Source organism: Pseudorca crassidens, chromosome 7 (assembly GCF_039906515.1).
Source record: "Pseudorca crassidens isolate mPseCra1 chromosome 7, mPseCra1.hap1, whole genome shotgun sequence".
NCBI lineage: Eukaryota > Metazoa > Chordata > Mammalia > Artiodactyla > Delphinidae > Pseudorca > Pseudorca crassidens.
The window spans coordinates 35,190,851-35,211,107 of record NC_090302.1 but is presented as its reverse complement, the minus strand read 5'-3'; the positions used below and the strand labels follow the sequence as shown (position 1 = coordinate 35,211,107).

General features: G+C 48.3%; 1 protein-coding gene across 2 annotated transcripts in view; it reads left to right on the top strand.

The window, feature by feature from the left end:
• FRMPD1 (FERM and PDZ domain containing 1) overlaps positions 1-18,701 on the top strand; it is an 86,205-nt gene extending 67,504 nt beyond the window's left edge. For both annotated transcript variants that reach the window (XM_067743905.1, XM_067743906.1), the window contains 9 exons: positions 1,188-1,313; positions 2,407-2,526; positions 3,375-3,511; positions 4,533-4,659; positions 4,803-4,898; positions 6,652-6,834; positions 7,638-7,785; positions 10,007-10,813; positions 13,543-18,701. In XM_067743905.1, coding sequence (XP_067600006.1) covers positions 1,188-1,313; positions 2,407-2,526; positions 3,375-3,511; positions 4,533-4,659; positions 4,803-4,898; positions 6,652-6,834; positions 7,638-7,785; positions 10,007-10,813; positions 13,543-15,926 — 4,128 coding nt within the window. In that variant the 3' untranslated portion in view covers positions 15,927-18,701. The remainder of the gene's footprint in view (positions 1-1,187; positions 1,314-2,406; positions 2,527-3,374; positions 3,512-4,532; positions 4,660-4,802; positions 4,899-6,651; positions 6,835-7,637; positions 7,786-10,006; positions 10,814-13,542) is intronic.
• The last annotated feature ends 1,556 nt before the right edge of the window (positions 18,702-20,257 follow it).

Sequence of the window (20,257 nt, the reverse complement as noted above, 5' to 3'; positions counted from 1 at the left end):
ATGATGAGTCTGTGATGACTATTTATTCACTGAGTGAAAGTTTATTGAGCATCACTGAGTGCCAAGCTTTGGGGATATAATGGAGCACGAGACAAGCAAGGTTCACATTCTGGGGAAGGTTAGCATCTAGCGGCGTAAATAACAATAAGCAAGAAAACAAATAGCAGCAGCTAGCATGTATTGAACACTTGCCATCTGCCAGGTGCGATTCTAAATACCATATATGGGGAAATTAATTTACCGCACACAACCCCTGAGAGAGGTGTGAATATTATGACCATCTTAGAGATGAAAACACTGAGGCATAGAGAGAGTAAGCACTTCATCCAGGGACACACAGCTAGTGAGTGGAAGTCTAGGTCTAGAGCCCACTCACTTAACTTTACTGTACTGTCTTATCTATTACTAGAGAACAGAGCTGTCGTTGAAGAAAATCATATCCAGTAGTGATGAAGGAAATCAACAGGACCTGGGACAGAGAATAACAGGGGCAATCCCATTTAGATACAGCGACCAGAGAAGTTTTCTCTGAAGAGAAAGAAACAGCCTTGTGAAGAGTGTGGGAGGAGTGTGCCTGGCAGAGGGAACAGCGTTGTGAATGCCCTGAGGCAGCAAAGACCTTGTGATGACAAGCGGCCACTGTAGTGAACGAGGAAAATGTGGCATGGCAACTGTGGTGGCACAGTATTAATTATCATGTCATCCCATCAGCCCCTCTAAATAGGCATCCTTATCCTCCATTTCATAGGAAGAAACAGGTTCAGGAGCATCAGGTTGATTTCCCATAGTTACATAGAGAGTAGGTGGTGTGATTCTGTCTGGTAAGCAGTTGACGATGCAGACTCCAGAGAGAGGATGAATCTGGAGACCTTGAAGAGAGGCATAAGCCCCCAAAGGATAGCTTCAGCCTTTCGAGTAAAGCAAGAGAGGGTGGCCGTATGGGTGGTGCTGGAGCCTTGAGGGAAGGGGAGCGGTGGGTGTAGGACCTTGAGGGGCAATGAGAAGTCCCACATGCGGCCCGTCAAGATTTGGCTGCCTGCGTTGGCAGTGGACCCGGTCAGTGTAGGCCTTTCTCTCCCCAGCAGCACCGAGGAGCAGAGGGAAAGTGAAGGGAGTCCTCCCTGCTCTGTGCCTGAACGTGAGGGCTGGCCTGTTCCTCGGTGACCCTTATGCCTCTGTGCCCGCAGGACATCATCCTCACGGTGAAGGAGAAGCTGTCGATCCGAAGTATGGAGTACTTTGCGCTGGCCCTGGAGGAGCAGTACAACATCTCACGGCTGCACCTGCTGCACGAGGAGGAGCTCATCCAGCAGGTACCACCTGCTTCTGCTCCTGGTGAGGAGATCTGGGCTGGGCAAGCTGCACGCCTCAGCCAGAACCTTTGGGTATAGGGCTGAGTGCATCTGCAGGTTTGATGCACTTCCTTGTGCCCAGAAGGCACAGAGCTCACTCAGCCTGGTTTTTGTATGAGGTAGGCAGGCCCCTATTTTGCAGACAAGGAGACAGAGGCTTAGAGAAGTAAGGTGACTTACTCAGGGTAACACAGCCAATAGAGCTCTATCTTTTGCTTCCAATTCTGATGACCTTCCTCTGAACCTGCTGCCTTTGAGATGTCAGGGAAGCATCTGTTGCTGTGTCTAAGCCCTTTTTGTGAGACTTGCCCTCTGAGCTCGTCCTTGACGGCAGGACAGGGCTAACACAGTCAGTCCACCTGTACCACTCAATCTTTCAGCCACTCAGTGATTTGTCATACTAGCTTTTTAAAGCCAAACACAGGTCAGTTCCATAATTTTTAAGAAGAGAAACAGCATGAGCAAGGCACGAGCTCATGAAAGCCGCTCTGAGCATTCTTCACTGCAGATGAATTCCTACCGTGGTCACTCATGTTCTAATACTGCTGCTTACAAACCTGTTTTTACATCACTTCTGTTCCATTAGCATTGGAAAAAGAAATCAAGTTAAATCACTAAGATCATTGAAGTGAAAAAGAAGTAAGGTACAGGAGAGAGAGAGAGAGAGATACACACACACACACACACACACACACACATAGACATGTATTTATATAATGTATAATATACTATTATTTGTGGAAAAGAAAAGAATGTACATTTATAGGAGCATATATACACATAGACTGTCTCTGGAACAGTATATAAAAAACCAGACCCAGAGATTTCTTCTGGAAAGGGGTTGATGGGATCAATGGGAAACTTTGCTCTTTTGAGCCTTTTACATTTTATACCCATGGGAAAGTTAAATCGGCGGCAAAGGTCTGCACTGACTGGGGAAGCACTAAAACTGAAATCTCTGGGGACTTTCATTGTCTTTTTAAAAAAGTTGTTTTGTGGAATAACTGTGAGAACAAAAGCAGAAGGTGAATCGTGTCTCTCTTACGCATCCCAGGTGGTACAAAGGGAAGAGTCACATGACTACCGCTGCCTCTTCAGGGTGTGTTTTGTTCCCAAGGACCCCCTGGACCTCCTGAAAGAAGACCCAGTAGCCTTTGAATACCTCTATCTGCAGGTGACCCGGTCTGCCCTTCCTAAAATAACAGTGGTTGTTCTCGAAGGGGGCACATTGGGTTATTTTGAACATGAGCTCAAGGCAATTAAGCAGCTCCCTGGTAGGGATTATCTTTATCTGAGGGAGAGTGGGCCTGATTATCCCTCAGCGTTCCTTTTAATGTTGCTGAGTTGCTATGTTAGGAGATTTGCAATATATTAATGAAATTAAGGCTTAGTCCTCAATGTAGATGATACATTTTCTAATACCATTTAGGATCTTTAGAGTTACAGTTTTTACTGCTAAAAGGGGCATTAGTACTTCAGAGCCTTACTTCAGAAACGATGAAACTGAGTCTTGGAAAGGTCACATAATTTGCCTGGGTTCCCCATTTGGTGGTGGAGCCAAAAATGGGTTCCTTGACCTCCTAGCCCGGTGTTCCACCTGCTCTACTTCCTTAGGTGAGGTTTATTATGTCATTTTTATTCTGATGAAAAAATCATTTGGGAGACATCACCATTTTACAGATGAGATAACTAGGTGTATTGATTGTCCAAAGTCTTATAAAAATGGTGGCAGCAAATAATAACAACAACAGCAGCGGTACTTTGTATTTGAATAACACAGCGTCCCTATACCTGCTTTCAAATGCATTATCTAATTTAAACCTCAGAGAAGCCATGTAAGGTAGATGTGACTATCCTCACTTATCAAGGGGAAGTACCAGTGCGCAGATAGTCTTAGTCAAGTAACCAAGGTCACACAGCCCAGAATTGGCAGAGCCAGGTCTCAAAGCTGCCTTTCACCTGAGAGAACAAGGAACACAATCTGTTCTTGTTTCCCAGTTCCTCTGATCTAATCTCTCCTAGAGCTGCAGCGATGTGCTCCAGGAGCGCTTTGCCGTGGAAATGAAATGCAGCTCTGCGCTCCGGCTCGCGGCCCTGCACATCCAGGAGCGGATCTACGCATGTGCCCAGCCACAGAAGATCTCTTTGAAATACATAGAGTGAGTGGCAGGGGACTTCTGTGTCCCGCCAGCAGCAGCTGTGTTGCATTTGTAACTTGGCTGGCCCTGGGCCAGGATGGCCGGATTCACAGAAAGCTGATAGTCACCCACCTACCCATCTGTCTGTTGTCTTCCCATTCATTTCCCTCTCCACCCTGTCCAACCCAGCCTGGCTTCCCCAGATATCAGAACCTGGCTGCTCCCTCTGGGGCAGAAACCAACTCCAGATGGAATGACACAGGATCCCTTTGTAATTTCCCAGTTCCTGGGAGGATGTCTCGGGAAATCAGTTGACAACTTCAGCATAAAGCTCTTCTGAGGGCAGGAATGCCTTGAAGATTCATTTGGTGTGAACCAGTCGTGTTGCCTTAGATTCCTATTAGGGTAGTTTCAAGTCCTGAGGTTCTGATACCTCCTGATTCTCAGCTTAAAATTTCACCTTGCTCTGTGTGGTGTCACCCCGATTTGCTAACCTCTTGCCTGAGCATCAAAATCGGATGGGGAATTATATTTAAAAAAATAAAACAAATCCTTGGCCTTACCCCTGATATACTAGGTCAAATCTCTAGGGAGTGGTACCTGAGAATCTGTATTTTTAATGAGTTTGTTGGGAGGTTTTGAGGCCGTTAGGCTGGCATCATTCTGAAGCATGGCCTCAGGGATTCACAGGTGCTGTGTGTTGCCCCATGAGAGTGTGCTATACAGGTGTGATGAGTAATGAGCTCCTAGAATGACCATGGGGTTTAATTCCTGAATGGCTGGTTTTTGTGGAGTGTGTGTGTGTTTGAATCGATGGATGGATGGATGGATAGATAGATAGATAATTACACAAACACACACACACACTCTTCATGTATATACATACACTCCACAAAACCAGCCATATATATCTTCTGCTGAAAAAGCTTATAATTACAGTATTCTTAGATCACTAAGTACTGAATCAAATATAATTATGCTCTTCATTAGAGTCAAGTACACTGTAAAAATGGGCCTCCTTGTCTCCAATGTCTTGTGGCAGGAAGGATTGGGGAATAGAGAACTTTATATCTCCAACTTTGCTACGAAACATGAAAGGAAAAGACATCAAGAAAGCCATCAGCTTCCACATGAAGAGGAACCAGAATTTGCTGGAACCCAGACAGAAGGTAATGTAGCCATGGCCCCTGTCGATCACACAGCTGTCTGTTGTGAAACCTCAGGGAAAGAATTTTCAACATTGACTGCATTTTAGACAAATGAAAACTCTGACTTCAACGGTCTTTTTCATTTTCTTTTTTCCTTACTTAAGCAACTTATTTCTGCTGCCCAGCTACGTTTAAATTATCTACAGATCCTTGGGGAACTCAAGACATATGGTGGGAAAATCTTTAATGCTACTTTAATGGTATGTATTAAAGAACTGTAGGGTCCTACCCTTATAAAGGTTGCAAGAGGTTCTCTGAAGATCAATGTATCTGTTAGCCTAAAATTCCTGAGGACTGGGTCATGGACTAGAATTTGTTTGGGAAACTAAATATTATGCCATTAGGGAGTGTCTATCAAGACATTGCTTAGAGCCAGCCCTCTGACAGATGCTGGGGGAGGCAGAGCTGAATGAGATGTGATTCCCACCCTAAAATGATGGAGCAAGGCACCCAACAAGACAAAGCAAAGCCACAAGAGGCACAGGACCATTGCTGTGGGGTTTGATGACAGAGGCCACCACTGCTAGCTTCAGGTTGAGTGGGGAAGAAGGGGTTAAGGAAAGGCAGGAAGGTTGGATTTGGCCAAATTTCATTACAGAGGAAAGGCGTTTTGAGGGCAGGGTACTGTAAGAAGTTTACCCTGGAGCTTTGGGTATATGAAGGTAAAGAGGAAAAAATGGAAATCACGAAGGAAAGATAAGAATGTTAGACTGACTGCCATGCTGGGGCCCCATTGTTCAGAAGAAGGGAATAAGTAAGGGGTGGAAGGGTGAGAAGGGAAAAGAGAAGCAAAAGAGCCCCCTGCTGTGTTACCCATTCCTCCCCTGGCCTGCTTTTTGGAGCCTAGGCCTAGAGCTATGTGCTTTGCTGCAGTCAGTGATGGGGGGTGTGGCCTAAGGGAACTCTCCCTCACCACTCAGTCAGCCCCAGAACTCTCCAGCACAAAGCCAGACAATTTACCAGTTTTATATATATTTTATAATAGCAAAACTCCTTTCAGTGCATTTGGTGTGCCTCTCAGTCATTTACAGCAGTGATGGGTCAATTTAATCAGACTGCTGAGCTAACAATGTAAATGGAAAAAGAGAATCAGTGTTTTGAGAGAAAGGAAGAGCATCAGATAGTCAGAGGAAGGGAAAAGTAGATTGAGTCTTTGTACAAGTAGAGGACTAAATGGTAGGAAAGAGACTAGATCACAGCAAGGAAACTTGAAAGTACAAGAAAAACTGCCCACTTTTCCCAAGGGCTAAACCTGCCCTCTGCCAACTGTCTAGGTCCCATCCCCAGCTCCTCTTTACCTTTCCTGTCTAAGGAAAGAGCTGGTAGTGGGAGGAGAAACCAACCACGTTGAACTGGCTCAGGGTGCTTGCTGGGCACTGGGGGTTACAAATGTAGATACATGCAGACTCTGTTGTCAGGGACCTTAGCATGGAATATGACTTAAATACAAAAAATTACAGTAAGAAGTCTTACCTCAGTGCTATCAGAGAAGTGCAGAGGATATGGTGTGAAAACAACACAGAGGAAAAGGACTGTTGTGGTTTGAGGAGCAGGTCAGGCCGATGTTTTCTGTAGGCAGTAGGTTTTGATGGAAGCTTTTAAAGAAGGGTCAGGATTTCAGTAGATAGTGATGACAGGTAAGGGATTCCAAGAGGAGGGCACAGCATGAATATAGGTACATAGGTGTGAAACTATATGGTTGTGTTTATGGAACAGGTCAAAGTCCTGTGGTTTGATTCTCTATTGTGAAGTGTATTATGGGAGATAAAGTTATACTTAATTTATCTGTACATGGGGCCCAGGCTACCTAACTTGGTAGTCTAGGGGAGTGGTGGTGAGGACCTGAAATAAGAATCAAGGGGTTTGCAGAGAGAGGTATCATGTCCTACATGTATAATGTATTTTTTCACTAGCTTGTGAATGGAAACTAATTCCCTTTCCCGCCTTCTGCAGTTACAGGATAGAGAATCCTACATTGCCCTTCTAGTTGGAGCCAAGTATGGCATTAGCCACATTATCAACAGCAAACTCAACATCATGTCCACGTTGGCGGAGTTCACAAACATCAGTCGTGTAGAGCTGACAGAAGAGTCTGAGAAAGTGAGCATGGTCAAAGTGCATCTTCAGAACATCAAGGTAATACATGGGGAAGAGATTTTTGAGTCCAGCTTCTGGAATCTGGGGCTAAATATTCAAGGGTAGTTTATATGAGTTTGGATATTAAGAAAGTCTAATGTCCAACATTTGCTTAAGAGGTGGAATTGTCCATCCTGTCCCACCAAAGGGAAAGTGATGCATTTTCCTGGACAGGTCCTAAAAGGTTTTTTATATAAACTGAGCTGGACCATGTACTTTCCTGATGGGTTCAGAAACTTAGATGGGAGCACCAGAGGGTTTTATTACATGCATGGGACCAGAATGGCTGCCCTGGATTTTGGGTGGCAGCAGTTAAAATGGGTAAATGGCGTGGGGTGCTTCCTGAGCCTCTCTGGAAGGTCCTACAGTTATCCTGCCTTCCTTTGATTTAATCCCAACATGCTCAGGGCTGGTGCTTCATTCTTCTTATCCCCCTCTCCTCCTTCTCTACTCACTCCTGCTTCTTTTCCTTTTCCAGGTCAGGTCTTGAAGGGGCCCCATGGTATGAATGAACAGGGTAGGGTGGTTGGGATAGGGGGACAGGAGACATTGTGGAGATCGGATGGGAGGATCCCAATGTGCATGTGTGAGTGTGTGTGCATGCATGTGTGGTTGTGGGTGTGCACACGTGTGCACACTCATTTCAAGTCTTGTAGATGAGAAAATGGGACACCAGGGGGCCTGCCTGTGGACCGTGGCTGGATTTAGTTGGAATCTCTCACTGGCGCCACATGGCCTTGTTGCCAGTCTTCAGACTATCCCTTAGCCCTTTATAAACATAAGAGCTCTCTTTACTTTCAAAGGTTCTGACTTTGCTGCTGGAATCCAACAGTGCAAAAGACCTAGCCTGCCTGATTGCTGGGTACTACAGGCTATATGTCGACCCAGTTACCTCCGTTTTCCTCTGGCCGGGAAACAAACAACAGGTGCACCGGGTATCCGCTGAAGAAGGTGAGGCGCTGAGGCTTGCCCCAGTAAGGACAGGCCCACTTCACTGCCTTGTAGGTCAGGGCAGCCTAAAAGGAGGTGGTACATTGAATGGAGCTGAGACTCCAAGTGGAAGTAAGCAGTTGATCTTTCCAAAATCCTAAATAGAGAAGCTTTCTTTGTACCTGAGAGTCCCCTAAAGCCAAAGAAGGCTTTGGAAGGTCTCTGATTCCCTGCAGTATTTTCTAAAATCATCTCTAAGATCCACTGCATTTTATCTTTCTTTGCCAGTAAAACAAGATGTCAGTTATTTGTTCAGAAAATACAGCTGACCTAGCTTCTCATCCCATTCCTGGGCACTCTTTTGCATTTTCTTGAATTATAATAAAAATTCTCAACCTCACATGTTTAGAGGAAGGGGGTCCCTGGAGATAGAAGGGAAAATCATATGATGTAAGGAATGAAGTAGGGGAGGCCAGATGAGATGAACATTTTCCCAGGCCAACTCCCAGTTTCTACCAGGCTTTGCTTCAGCACTACTTTTTTTTTAATTGGGGTATAGCTGTTTTACAATGTTGTGTTAGCTTCTACCGCGCAGCAAAGTGGAGTTCCCTGTGCTCTACGGCAGGTTCTCATTAGTTATCTATTTTATACATATTAGTTAGTGTGTATATGTCAATCCCAACCTCCCAGTTCATCCCCCCCTTTCCTCCCTTGGTGCTTCAGCACTATTGATGCAGCATTTTCCCAGTGGTTTGCTGGTAAATGTTTAACAACTGTCTCTGCAGGGATAAAACAAAACAGAATTCTAATTTGAAGCAATTGCCTATTTCCATGGCATAAACACTCCCCACTGACTAATTTCAAGCCCCCGATGTGCTGTCACTGAACATGAAGGTGGGGAGAGGTGCTCGGTAGTGCACCATTACATGGCATTTCCTCCATGTGGATAAAATAGGCATAAGTAATCATAGATACTGGATGAGACTAAAGTTAAATAATTAGGAAGTGAAGATTTTGTGTGCTTGTTACCTTTGTCTTTCACACAATTTATGAACAAGGGATGATACTTCTGAATATGGTCAGGGAGACAGTGCCCCGTGGAGTGGTGCTGTTGTGGAGGCCTGCTGGGGGCGCAGGGCAGGCAGTGGTCACAGGAGGCCTCCAGAGCAGGAGGTATTTGAAAGAGGTCATGAAGGACATGGTGGAGTTAACCAGGCAAAGAAGGGAGGAGAGATCCTTTGAAGCAGAGGGGACACAATGGAGGCATGACACGAAGGGTAAGGTCGTGATGTGTGAGAAGCTCCCTGTAGTGGCTGGAGCATGGGAAGGCTGCAGTGGGTGACCAGGCTGCTGAGAAGGGGTGGGGGCTGCACTGTGACAGGGTGACAAAGTTGCTGAGGAGGGGTATGGGCCATCCTGTTAGAGGGTGACCAGGCTGCTGAGGGGATCAGGGCCATCCTGTGAGAGGCCCCAACCTTAGTAGGAGAGCTTAGGTGCTTCCCTGTAGACAAGAGAAACCAAAAGAGGGTTTAAATAGAGTGTAATGTGATCAGAGAGAAGTTTAGAAGGATCACACCTGGAGGCTTATGGTGCATGAGAAATTGGAGACCTGGCTCAATGCCCCCCCAACACTCTCACCATGAATCCCTCCCAAGTACCAGCAGTGGATGACTTTTAACTTTCCTAAAAGCCCTGTGGCACCAGTAGGTCCCTAGGCCAGGCTTCAGAATGGTCCCAGCCTAGCAGCCTCAGAACCTCCAATAAAGTTGCTAAAATACAGATTCCTGGGCCGCACTCCCTAGGTATCAGACTCAGTTCATCAGGGCTAGGTCCAGGGATCTATTGTTTTGTTTTTTTAAATATGATTCCCTATCTGATTTTGATGCCCAGTCAGGACAACAGAGCTGAGAGTTTTAGGAGGGCCTTAGGAAACCAACTAAATACCCAGATGTTTCCATGGACAGATAGATCTCCTTGGATATGGAGGTAATCCTGTCTCCTTTAGTGGTTGTTCAGATAGATGTGGGAAAGAAGACTTGACACTGTGGGGAGAACATGGAATTTGGAGTCCCATGGACCCTGTGTCAGTCAGTGTAGCATGACCTGGGCCTGCCACCCTTCTGAACCTCAGTCCTCTCATCTGGAAACTGGGAGGGCAGGCAGAGAGGGGGCGGGAGGATACATAAGCATCTGCCTGTCCCCAAATGCTGTTTTGTAACCCTTGGTGTCTCCTGTGTTTCAGGCTACGAATCCAGGGCATGCAGTGACTCCGAGGAGTCCTCTGAAGTGGACTGCGTGTTGGAGCCCCTCTCTGACAGACACCTGCTGAAGCTGGGCCCCTGCAGACCACTTGTAGAAGAGGAGCAGCCTCCTGGGGACAGCTCCATGCCTGAGGTGGCCGAGAAAGGCCCAAGCACCTGCGGGGCCAGCAGCAAAACAGACAGTGCTGAGTCTGAGGCATCGGACTCGGCCAACGCTGAGAGCCGAGGCTGCAGGACCAGTGGCTCAAGCGAGTCCATGGATGCCCTGGAAGAGGATGACCTGGACGCCTGCTCCTCCAGCAGCTCCGGCTTCTTCCACCTGGGCTCAGTAGGCTTCCCAGAGAATCTTGATTCTGACAGCCAAGAGGAGAGAAGCAGGATCGAAACCAGTGGCTTTCTCTGTCTCCTGGACCTGGCTCGGAGAGCCAACCCTGAGTGCCAGAAGACAGAGTTTTCTGAGAGTCCCGCTCCTGAGACCTTCAGCTGGGGACCGGAACTGAGCGCGGTCAGGCTGGACCCCAGGATGTACGAGGGCAGCCAGACTGACTACTACAACCTGTGCACCAATGTCTCCCCCGCCAGCCACCTGAGTGACAGCTCGGACAGCACAGCTTCCCGGCAGGGTCGGGGCCTGGCAGCCTGGGCCCAGCAGGGAGGGCCTGAGGCCCAGCCCAGCTCCACGCTGCAAGCGCTGGCCCTGTGCCTGCCGCTGGCCTTGGAGGATGGCAGTTCGGATGAGGAATACTATGATGCAGCTGACAAGCTCACACCCCCAGATGCCTTCTCAGGTGAGCCCTCCCTCGCAGGTCTGTGGACTGTGCAGGCAGCTCCTCAGTACCCACCGGGGTCAGGGGCCAAGCTTGATGGGTAAACAGGTAGGTAGAGCACGGTCCTTGTTCTCTTTTGAGGTGGGCCAGCTGGGCTTAGTGGATCACATTACGGGCATCCCGACTTCAAGTAAGGGCTACAAGGGAGGTTCAGAGAACTGTGGGCAGGCAGAGATGGGTGGCATTAATTCAACAGTGGGAATCGGGGAAGGCTTCCCAGAAGAGGCAGCAAATGGGCCAGGCGTTGTAAGATGGACAGAATTTACACAGAAAGAAAAGGGTTTGACAGCCCAGCAGAGGGAAGCAGCTGTGCCATTGTTGACCCCAAAGCTTTAAATGAGGCCTTGAAACAAAAAGAACCTAACTGACAGGCTGTTGGTGGCCCTGAAGGGACCCGGACATAAGGCAGGGGGATCATGTTTCTTTCCGGATCCTCATCCCTTCCTCCACAAAGGGTGTGGGGTGTCTTTCCACACAGAATGACTTCCTAAGCTGACCAGAGATCCTTGCGGGACATTTACACACACACACACACACACACACACTCTCACTCTGAACTCTGAAGAAAAAAATTGGAAAATAGCACACAGACATTAGGGGTGACCTACTAAGAGCTGGGGAAGCTGCAGCCCTTTTCTTTGTTCCAGCCCTTTCCTGTTGCGCCCTGCCCTCTAGTGGTTTCCCGTTGCTCGTGGGAGAAAGGCCAGCTTCTTAGCAGCCCCTGCAAGGCTTCTTCAGGCCCTCTGTGACATGGCCTCTGCCTGTTTGTCTCCTTCCCCCTGAGCCCTCTCCATGCATTCCTGCCACACAGACCTCCTTGCCATTCTTTAAAAGTGCCCAGTTCTTTTCTACTTCCAGCCTTTGCACATGCTGCTCTTTCCACCTGAAACATTCCTCACCCTGATCTTTGCTTGCTGATGCCCATCCATCTATCAGGCCTCAAATTCACTTCCTCTGGGAATATTAACCAGACTGCCAGGACTAGGGCAGGTCTCCCCATCCCTGTCACACACCCTGGGTGCTTCCTGCGTGGCACTTAGCACTGCCTGTAGTTGCATATTTATTTGTGTGATTTTTGTATTGATGTTTCTCCCCTTCACTAAACCGAAAACTCCTTTGAGTGGGAACTGTGCGTTTCACACTCATCTCTGTGTCCTGGCACATAGTGCCTGGCGGTTGCTGCTAAATGGATAAATGAATGCACTCTCCACCATCTACCCTGACTTCGTTAACCGACCTAGAAACCTATGGCCAGATTGTGCCCTGCTTCCCACAGAACCCAGCCAACTGCCATCCATGCCCCCAGCCTTGCCCTTCTGGCTCAGCCATTATGCTAGAGGCAAGATGGGTGTGAGACAGACCATCAGTCAAGGCCTTCCTTTATGGGAGTCCAGTCAGGGATATAAGGTCCACACTGGACACTCCCTCTTTTACAGAGAGCCAGTGAGGTGCTGGGGAGACAGCCCAGACCTGGGACTCCTGAGCCTGGGGGTCTGGTCTGGCCCCTGACTCAGTGTGGGAGCCTCTCCCTTTTTAGGCTTCAGAAACACCCTTGGTCAGTGGCTGTTGGTGGCCTAGAGCGGCAATTCCAAAACGTGGCTGGAATTCCAAAACATCGAAATCACCCAAGGGACCTGTTTAAAATACTGTATATTCCTAGATCCCAGCCTCAGAGATTCTGATTTAGGAGGTCTGAGGAGCAGCCTAGGATTTGATGAAGTTTTTAATAAAGTTCAGCCAGGGTGCAAAACACTGGTCTGAGTCTAAGAGCCCTCTGATTCTCAGGTGCTAGCCTGTGATCTTAATTCCTTCTGGCTGATTCCCAGGAGTTCTTCACAAAAGTGCATCTCCTTGCAGAAAGATCCATCCTGGTATTTGCAAGACCCCTCATGCCCATGACTGAGAGTCACAGCCACTTTTTGTCGAAAGAAAGCTCGCTTGGGACCCTCACCCATGTAGTGACAATCATAACAATGACAGCACTGGCTCCCTTTAGTGCACACCCATTAGGCACAGGCCTTGTGCCAGGAGCTTGATACGTACTAAGTCATCTAACCAGCATGGCAGTGCTGATCGACACCACTGGTACTGACTGACTTGGGTTAATGTAAGCACAGAGAGAAAGTGTTGAAAGGATGTAAGATAGCTTAGAGAATTGCCAGCAGAGGTGAAGACCTGGTTCAGACACAAGCAGCAACCAGATCGGGGGTGGGGTAGCAGGATTCTTCATTGTACTGTCAGGATACTGTGGCTGCGAAGAACGGGCTCTACTGGTTTTTTTTGTGTTTTTTTTTTTTAATCAATGTGTTTGAGTTTGACATTTTAGGAAATTTTGTGACTGACTTTCTAGGTCACAAATCTGACCACTTGGCTGATGTGGATAGGGCCCCTTCATTAATAGTTCCAGCAGACTGTAACTGGGGAGATGTCATTCCCCAAAAGGAAGCTGGGATACTGTGACCAAAAGATAAGGCAGTGGATCTTGGGCAACCAAGAACCAAAAAAGGTCTACCACGGTGATCATCCCCATCTTTCAGAAGAGGAAATTGAGGAGCTCAGGATTTAACATGCCCATGGTTACACAGCCCAGCCAGGATTTGAACCCAGGCAATCCTGAGTCCTGAGCCCAAGATCTACAAGTCTCTTTGTTTTTGTGCTTTTCATGTTCTTTTTTCTTTCTTGGTTCTCAGGGCTCAGAGCTGCTTCTGCTGCAGAAACCAGTGCCACAAGCTCACAGAATAAGGCCAGCACTTGCAGCCCTGAGGACAGCCTGAATCCTGAGCCAGGGGGAAGAGAGCCAAGCAGAAGGGGAGGGGTGAAAAAGTATGCCAAGACCCTGAGCAAAAGAAGGTCTTTCCTAAAGACCGACTACACCTGTCAGGTCTCATTTCCCCTAAAGCCATCAGCCTCCCTGGAGAGCGTGGACGACGTGTGCTACTATGACCGGGAGCCCTACCTGGTCCTCAGTGCACCCTCCCCAACCGTGTCCTGTCTGCAAGACGTGCAGGGTGAGCCTGGCCTCCTGGAGACCAAGGCCCTGGGGCTGCTGGCTCCCCTGAGGGAGACCAAGAGCAAAAACCCAGCCTCCCGGGCCATGGAGATGGAGCCTGAGACCATGGAAACCAAGTCGGTCATCGACTCTCGAGTGTTTTCTATTTCTGCCATTCGCCTCCGGATTGACCCCAGCCATAAAGGGAATTCTGGGATTGCCCCTCTGACCGCCAGTGTTGCCAGTTCCCCAGCAAACACTCCTCACAGTCCCAACGCAGGCTTATCTGGCCCAGATACGGCTCAGGTAGAGCTTCCCCAGACCTCATCTCCATTTCAAGACTCGGATGGCAGTGCCCCCCGAGAACTTGCCATGGAGCTTGGGGACAGCACCTCCTCCCTCTCCAGTGCTGACTTGAACCCAGACAGAGTCTGCCTGACCATCAGCCCAGGGCCACATAATCTCTCTCAAGGAGACACACTAGAGCTGGGAGGAGTCCAGATAGAAAGAGGACTGGGATCTCTGTTTACAAATCATATGCAAGAAACTGCCCCCCAGGACACAGGGTCTCTGTTGTCTCCTCGAGACAGGCCTAGAAGTGGTGAATGTGGAATAAATTCAGAAGAGAAGATGGCTTCTTTCCCTACGAAGGAGGAGCAGCAAGGACAACTATCTTTGGAACATGACAGAGAAGTTACAAACAAAAATGGCACCAACTTATTTCATGATGAATCTGAGAAGGATCCAGGTGACCCCAAGGGTGACGTGTTGAATGCTGTTCAACAGACTGTTGGTGTCAGTGCTCCATCTGGTGGCATGGTAGCCTCCCTCTCCTTGGAGGCTCCTGTAACAAGGACTGAACAGACCCCACCACATTCCCCCAGAGACCCCCAAGGACAAAGCAGAGAAACCCCAGGCCAAGCCTGCCAGGCCCAAGAACAAAAACTATTGGCAGAGCTGGATTTAGACCTGGGTTTCTTGCTTAGGGACCAGACCATTTCATCAGCTTTCCCTCTGGAGGAGGTCAAGGCAGAGCCACCTAACCATGTGATAGGGGAAGATACCACCCCTAGGGACACTCCTCAGCAGGTCTGTTTGAATCCAGGGCCTTCTCTGCCAGAGCCACTACCATGTTCCCAAGAGGAGCCCCACTTAGAAGGTTCAAATCATTGTTCACTGCCAGGAAGCAAAGACAAAAGCCCTAGCATGTGCCTTCCTAATGAGAAGTCTTTCCTGTGCTTTGCCCCAGAAAGCTATCCTAAAGTTTCTGCCAGTCTCAGGACGGCCACATCTTCGGGGTTTGCAGGCGTGAATGAGACTGTGGCCCCTAGAACTGGGATGGAGCAGTGCAGCTGCCAGTTCTCCTATGCCACGTGCTTCCGTGGCCTGCAGCCAGAGACGGAGGAGGAAGACAGGGGCCTGGAAGCACACCCCACAGCCCCCCTCACCTCACCACCCTCTGCAGGAGGCCAGCTGGCCCTGCCCTGGAGGCCTGCCCGGGTCCACAGCTGCAGCACTGAGCCCCTGTCGAGGAACAGCCACATCTGGCCAGAGTACTGCGCCAGGGCTCTGAGACAGCTGAAAGCTGCCCCTGCAAGCACCCCCGAGGGCTTCATCCAACTCACGGAGAGCTTGCTGGAATTACAGAACATTTTAGAAGCTTCCTGGGGAAATGGGAACACGCACCCTCCCGAGAAGTGCACCTGGCACTTTTCTGAAAGCCGGAGCCGCCTCTGCATGGGCTCCCAAAAGCTCCTGTTGAGCTGTCAGCACGTGATCAGAATGGACCAGTCCCCCGAGGAGATGCAGGGTGCTGTGCACGACACCTTCCAGCACCTGGTCCAGCTGGCCGGCCTGTGCTTCCAGTTCACAGCCTGCAGCCACTGCTCCACCCGACACAGAGAGGCAGCGGGGAACCTGAGGGATGTGGTGTACACCTACCACCAGTTTGTGGAGGCCGCTAAGCTCACCTGTGAGAGAGGCTACCATGACCTGAGTGTGAAACTCTTGGCCCGTCAGTGTACGGCCCTCACAGCTGCTGTATTCTGTTTGACCCAGAAGTTCTGGTTCTCCACTGCCCTGTGAGCGGGCCAGTTGGCCAGACCCCCTGCCCTGCCCTGGACACTTCCCTGAGCAGCTCCTACCATTCCTCTGCCCACCCCTCTCAAATGTTTATTATTTAGAGTGTTCAAATAAACTGCTGCTTAATCTTTGCCTGAATCATACAGAGTGATGACAAGTTTGGGCCAAAAGCATCCGCTCATATATGTTCAACAAACATTCACTGGCTCATTCATAAAGATGAGTAAGACAAGCCTCTGCCCCTGGCCAGGATGCTCACAGCCCCTCTGGGTGGGTACAGATAAGCAGATTGCCATCAGTAATGTGTGTACCCTAGGAGGAGCATACCCTGCGAGTGTGGAAGCAAGAAGCCACAAACTGTCCCAAGAAGGCAGGGATGAGGGAGGAAGGTGGAGCCACTGAAAAATTGTCTTGACTTCTCACATCACACTGATTTGGCAATAACCTCTGCAAATAGGAGTGAATACTTGGGATATTTGATAGATTCCACCTTCACAAGTTTTGGTTTGCAGCACCTGCGCCTGGAGGCCTGGTATTCTTGGCGGCCTCGCTGCGATAAGCATAGGTTGCCACTAGGTGGCAGTAAGCACCTTAGTTGCCTGGCCCCCCATATACAGGTGTGTGCTCTGTGCGTTATCTGAAATCGACTCCACCCTCTATCCGTTTTAAATATCTAAAAAGGCAAACATTAAAACCCTGAACTAGATTTGCCTTTTTAAGAATAATATTAGAGCAAAAGAAATATATTCGGTACCTTTCTCACTAATTCCAGTAGAGCCATTTAATCCCTGTTAATCTTGGTGGGACCTTGGTCGGACATGCTACTTAACCTCTTAGTGCTTTGGTTTTCTCTTCTGAATATTGGGGATACTAGTGCCTGCTTTGTAGGGTAGAAATCTAGTAAATACTCAAAAAAAGTTAGTAATAATCCCCAAAGTTTATGGATTCTTCTCCTAGTATGAAACCCTTCCTTGCATTTTGTTTTCAGACTCCAGGAAAACTGACCTGAAGACAGCCTTGGGAGGTCTTTTTCCCCTGGCTTTTCTGTCCAGGCAAAAGGTGGTTTAGACACTCACTTTGGGCTATCAGAGTTTACTCAAGGGGTCCTTCTGGGGCTCCTGATCAGTTGTGGGCTCAGTGCTTCCTCTGCAATTTGTCTCCTCTAAAGTTCCCTAATTTCTCTCCTTCACCCAGCAAAAGCAGGGCAAAGGTGAGGGTGTTAAGTGACATACCCAAGCTCTTGCCAATCAGAAGGAAAGCAATATTTGGGGAGAAGAGAAGAGAATCTACCCATCCCCTGTTACCAGTTACTTAGTAGCCAGTTAACCAGTACTAGTGCCAGGAAAAGATTTATTTTCTTAAAGACCTGTTTCTTTTCACAGAATACTTTGAATAAAATTTAAATAAGGCTCTTGAAAACAGATTTAAAGTGATTTCATGACAATGGAAAATAGGAACAATAGGACACCCAAATACTAAAAATTGTATGATGCTAAACAGGACTTGAATACTTTTACTGTGTTCACAAGCTTAGGGAAGGAGCTCAGGACTTCAACGCAATCAGAGCTTGAATCCTGGCAGTGTTGTTATAGGTGCTTCTCTGAGCCTCATTTTCCCCAAATGACAAAAGGAAATAACACTAGTCTCATTTAGTGATGGCCTACAATGTGCCAGATGCCTTATTTGGATAACTTGAATACATTTTCTTATCAACACAACACCCCAAACTAGAGATTGTTATATAATACACATTCAGCATTATTGTGAGAAATAAATTCTCATGGAAGGCAGGATGGAGACTGTGAAGCCTCAGGCACAGGCACTCAGATGTTTTGTTTCCTTCTTCCTTTGCTTCCTCTCCCCTCAAATCCGTTAGCTTCCTTGGGTTGCTACTGTATGGAGCCGGCATTTTTGCTCTGAGCCTCCATGAGGTGTACTAAGTCCCAGAAGTTCTGAAGCAACCCCTCATTGCTTGTTGAGAAGCTAAAGTACAGGGGGTTTGCCATGTTTAGCACTTTCTCTGAGATACACAGCTCCCTACATGAGAGCAGGACAGGACTGCCTACTCCCCAACACAAGAATCAATTGTTTAATGACTGAGAAACGACTGGATATTTACACTCCTTCATTTTTCCACCCACCAACATATTGGCGGATTTATTTCTTTAAACAAACATTTATGGTACACCCATGCCAGGGTGCCTGATGTAGGATTATGGATGTAAATAGTTGGGTGAGAATCTTATCTGCAAGGGCTCCTGGTCCGAGAGGTAAGATGACATGTAGAGATAGAGACCTACCTAAGGCATGGTGTGCTCAGGACTACCAAAGAGAACAGATAAGGTGCTGTAAGAGCTCAGAGGAGAGAAGTAATTTGGGGGTGTTGGGGGGAGTGGTGATCAGGGAAGGCTTCCTGTAGGAGGCAGCATTAATTAGAACTAGTATGTCGAGAAGTGTTGATTGGGGACTTCCCTGGTGGCGCAGTGGTTAAGAATCCGCCTGCCAATACAGGGGACACGGGTTCGAGCCCTGATCTGGGAAGGTCCCACATGCCATGGAGCAACTAAGCCCGTGCACCACAACTACTGAGCCTGCGCTCTAGAGCCCATGATCCACAACTACTGAGCCTGTGTGCCACAACTACTGAAGCCCGCGCGCCTAGAGCCCGTGCTCCGCAACAAGGGAAGCCACCACGATGAGAAGCCCGCGCACCGCAAGGAAGAGTAGCCCCTGCTCTCTGCAACTAGAGAAAACCCACACACAGCAAGGAAGACCCAACACAGCCAAAAATAAATAAATAAATAAATATATAAAAATAAAGTAGTGTTTTTTTTTTTAAAAAGTATTGATTGAGTAGCTATTGTGTGTCAGGTTCTGATTTTGGTAGATAGGAAGGTAAGTTTTTCTCAAGAAGGGAGAAAAATCACTTGTTTGTTTATCCTGTTGACAAATATTTACTGTGCATTGGCACCGGGAATACAATCACTAACATGATAGATGTAAGTCCCCTGGAGGAACTTATAATCAGCAGGGAAGACATAGAAAAAAAAAAAGATTACTGATAGGTGAAGATTGAAATAAAGAAAACGAAGAGTGCCAAGATGGGGCTGGGATGAGCCAATCTTCCCTGGGGGTGCGGGGTGGTCAGTAAAGCCCTCTCTGAAGAGGGAAGGTTTAAGCAGAAGCTTAAAGGGTAAGAAGGAGCCAGCCATGTAAAAAGTGAGAGAAAAGGGAACAGTAACTGCAAAGGCTTTTGTTGTGTTTAAAGCATTTCAAGAAGATGGGTGTGACTGGAACACAGCAAGCTGGAGGAAGAGTGATAGATGAGGTCGGAGGGTCAGCCAGGAACCAGGCCATGCAAGGCCTTGGGGAGGTTAGATTTTACATCCAATTACAATGGGAAACCACTGAGGGGTTTGGAGTAAGGGAGACACATAATCATTCAGCAAATGGATGGACGCCGGAGCGGGCCGGGCAGTGATACCAGCTAGGTGGCCTTTCTGTGGGGAAAAGCCCCACTTTTGAATGAGCTTCATGAGCTCATTGAAAAGTGAAGAGACACCAGAGCAGTGGCAGGGAGGGAGGAAAGGTATTCGGTACAGCTGAGTGCAAGGTGCAGGGACTGGAAGGTGTGGTGGGAGCAACTGAAGACCATCTGAGCCACTTTGCAAGTCCTGCTGAGTGGAAAGCCAAGGCCAGCTTCTGAGCAGAGAAGACAGCTGGGTTTCCGAAAAAGCCCTTTGAGGAAGAAAGCATGTTTAGTTTTAGTATTTTACAAGTTGCTCCAGTAGCAGATTATAAAGGATGGGTTAAAGCATGGACTGGGGATGGGGTGGGAGGTGCTGGAGAAGCTGTGGAAAGAAAAGTCCTGAGGGGAAACCGTGAGGCCAAGGACGGATCCAACAAGGCTGTGGTTTCTTGGGCAGGAGGTGTTTCAGGCTCATTCATGGTAGGGTCTCTCGAAAGCATGAGACCCCTAGAACTGCAGGAATAAAGGGAAGAGTGGTTGATAGCTTTTATCAGGCCAAGGCTTGGACAAGTCGCTTCAGGTCTCTGAGACTCAAGTTTCCCCGTGGATTTGTGAGGCGAGAAAGAGGAGGGAGAGTGGCCAGAGGCTAGACTAATTCGTGATCTGCCCAAGCCGGGATATCTGTTATGATCCTGGATGGCCAGCTAGTGGTGAGGGGAACTATGTCAGCTCGTGGGCTCTTCTGGTTGTGGGGAAGCCCAGGGAGACCAGGGGAAGGCAAGGCCCCCAGATTGTGAGATGAGGGGTGGTTCGAGTCTGGTTTCAGCCCACCTTCGCCGTGTCCAGCCCTTGACAGCCATCAAAG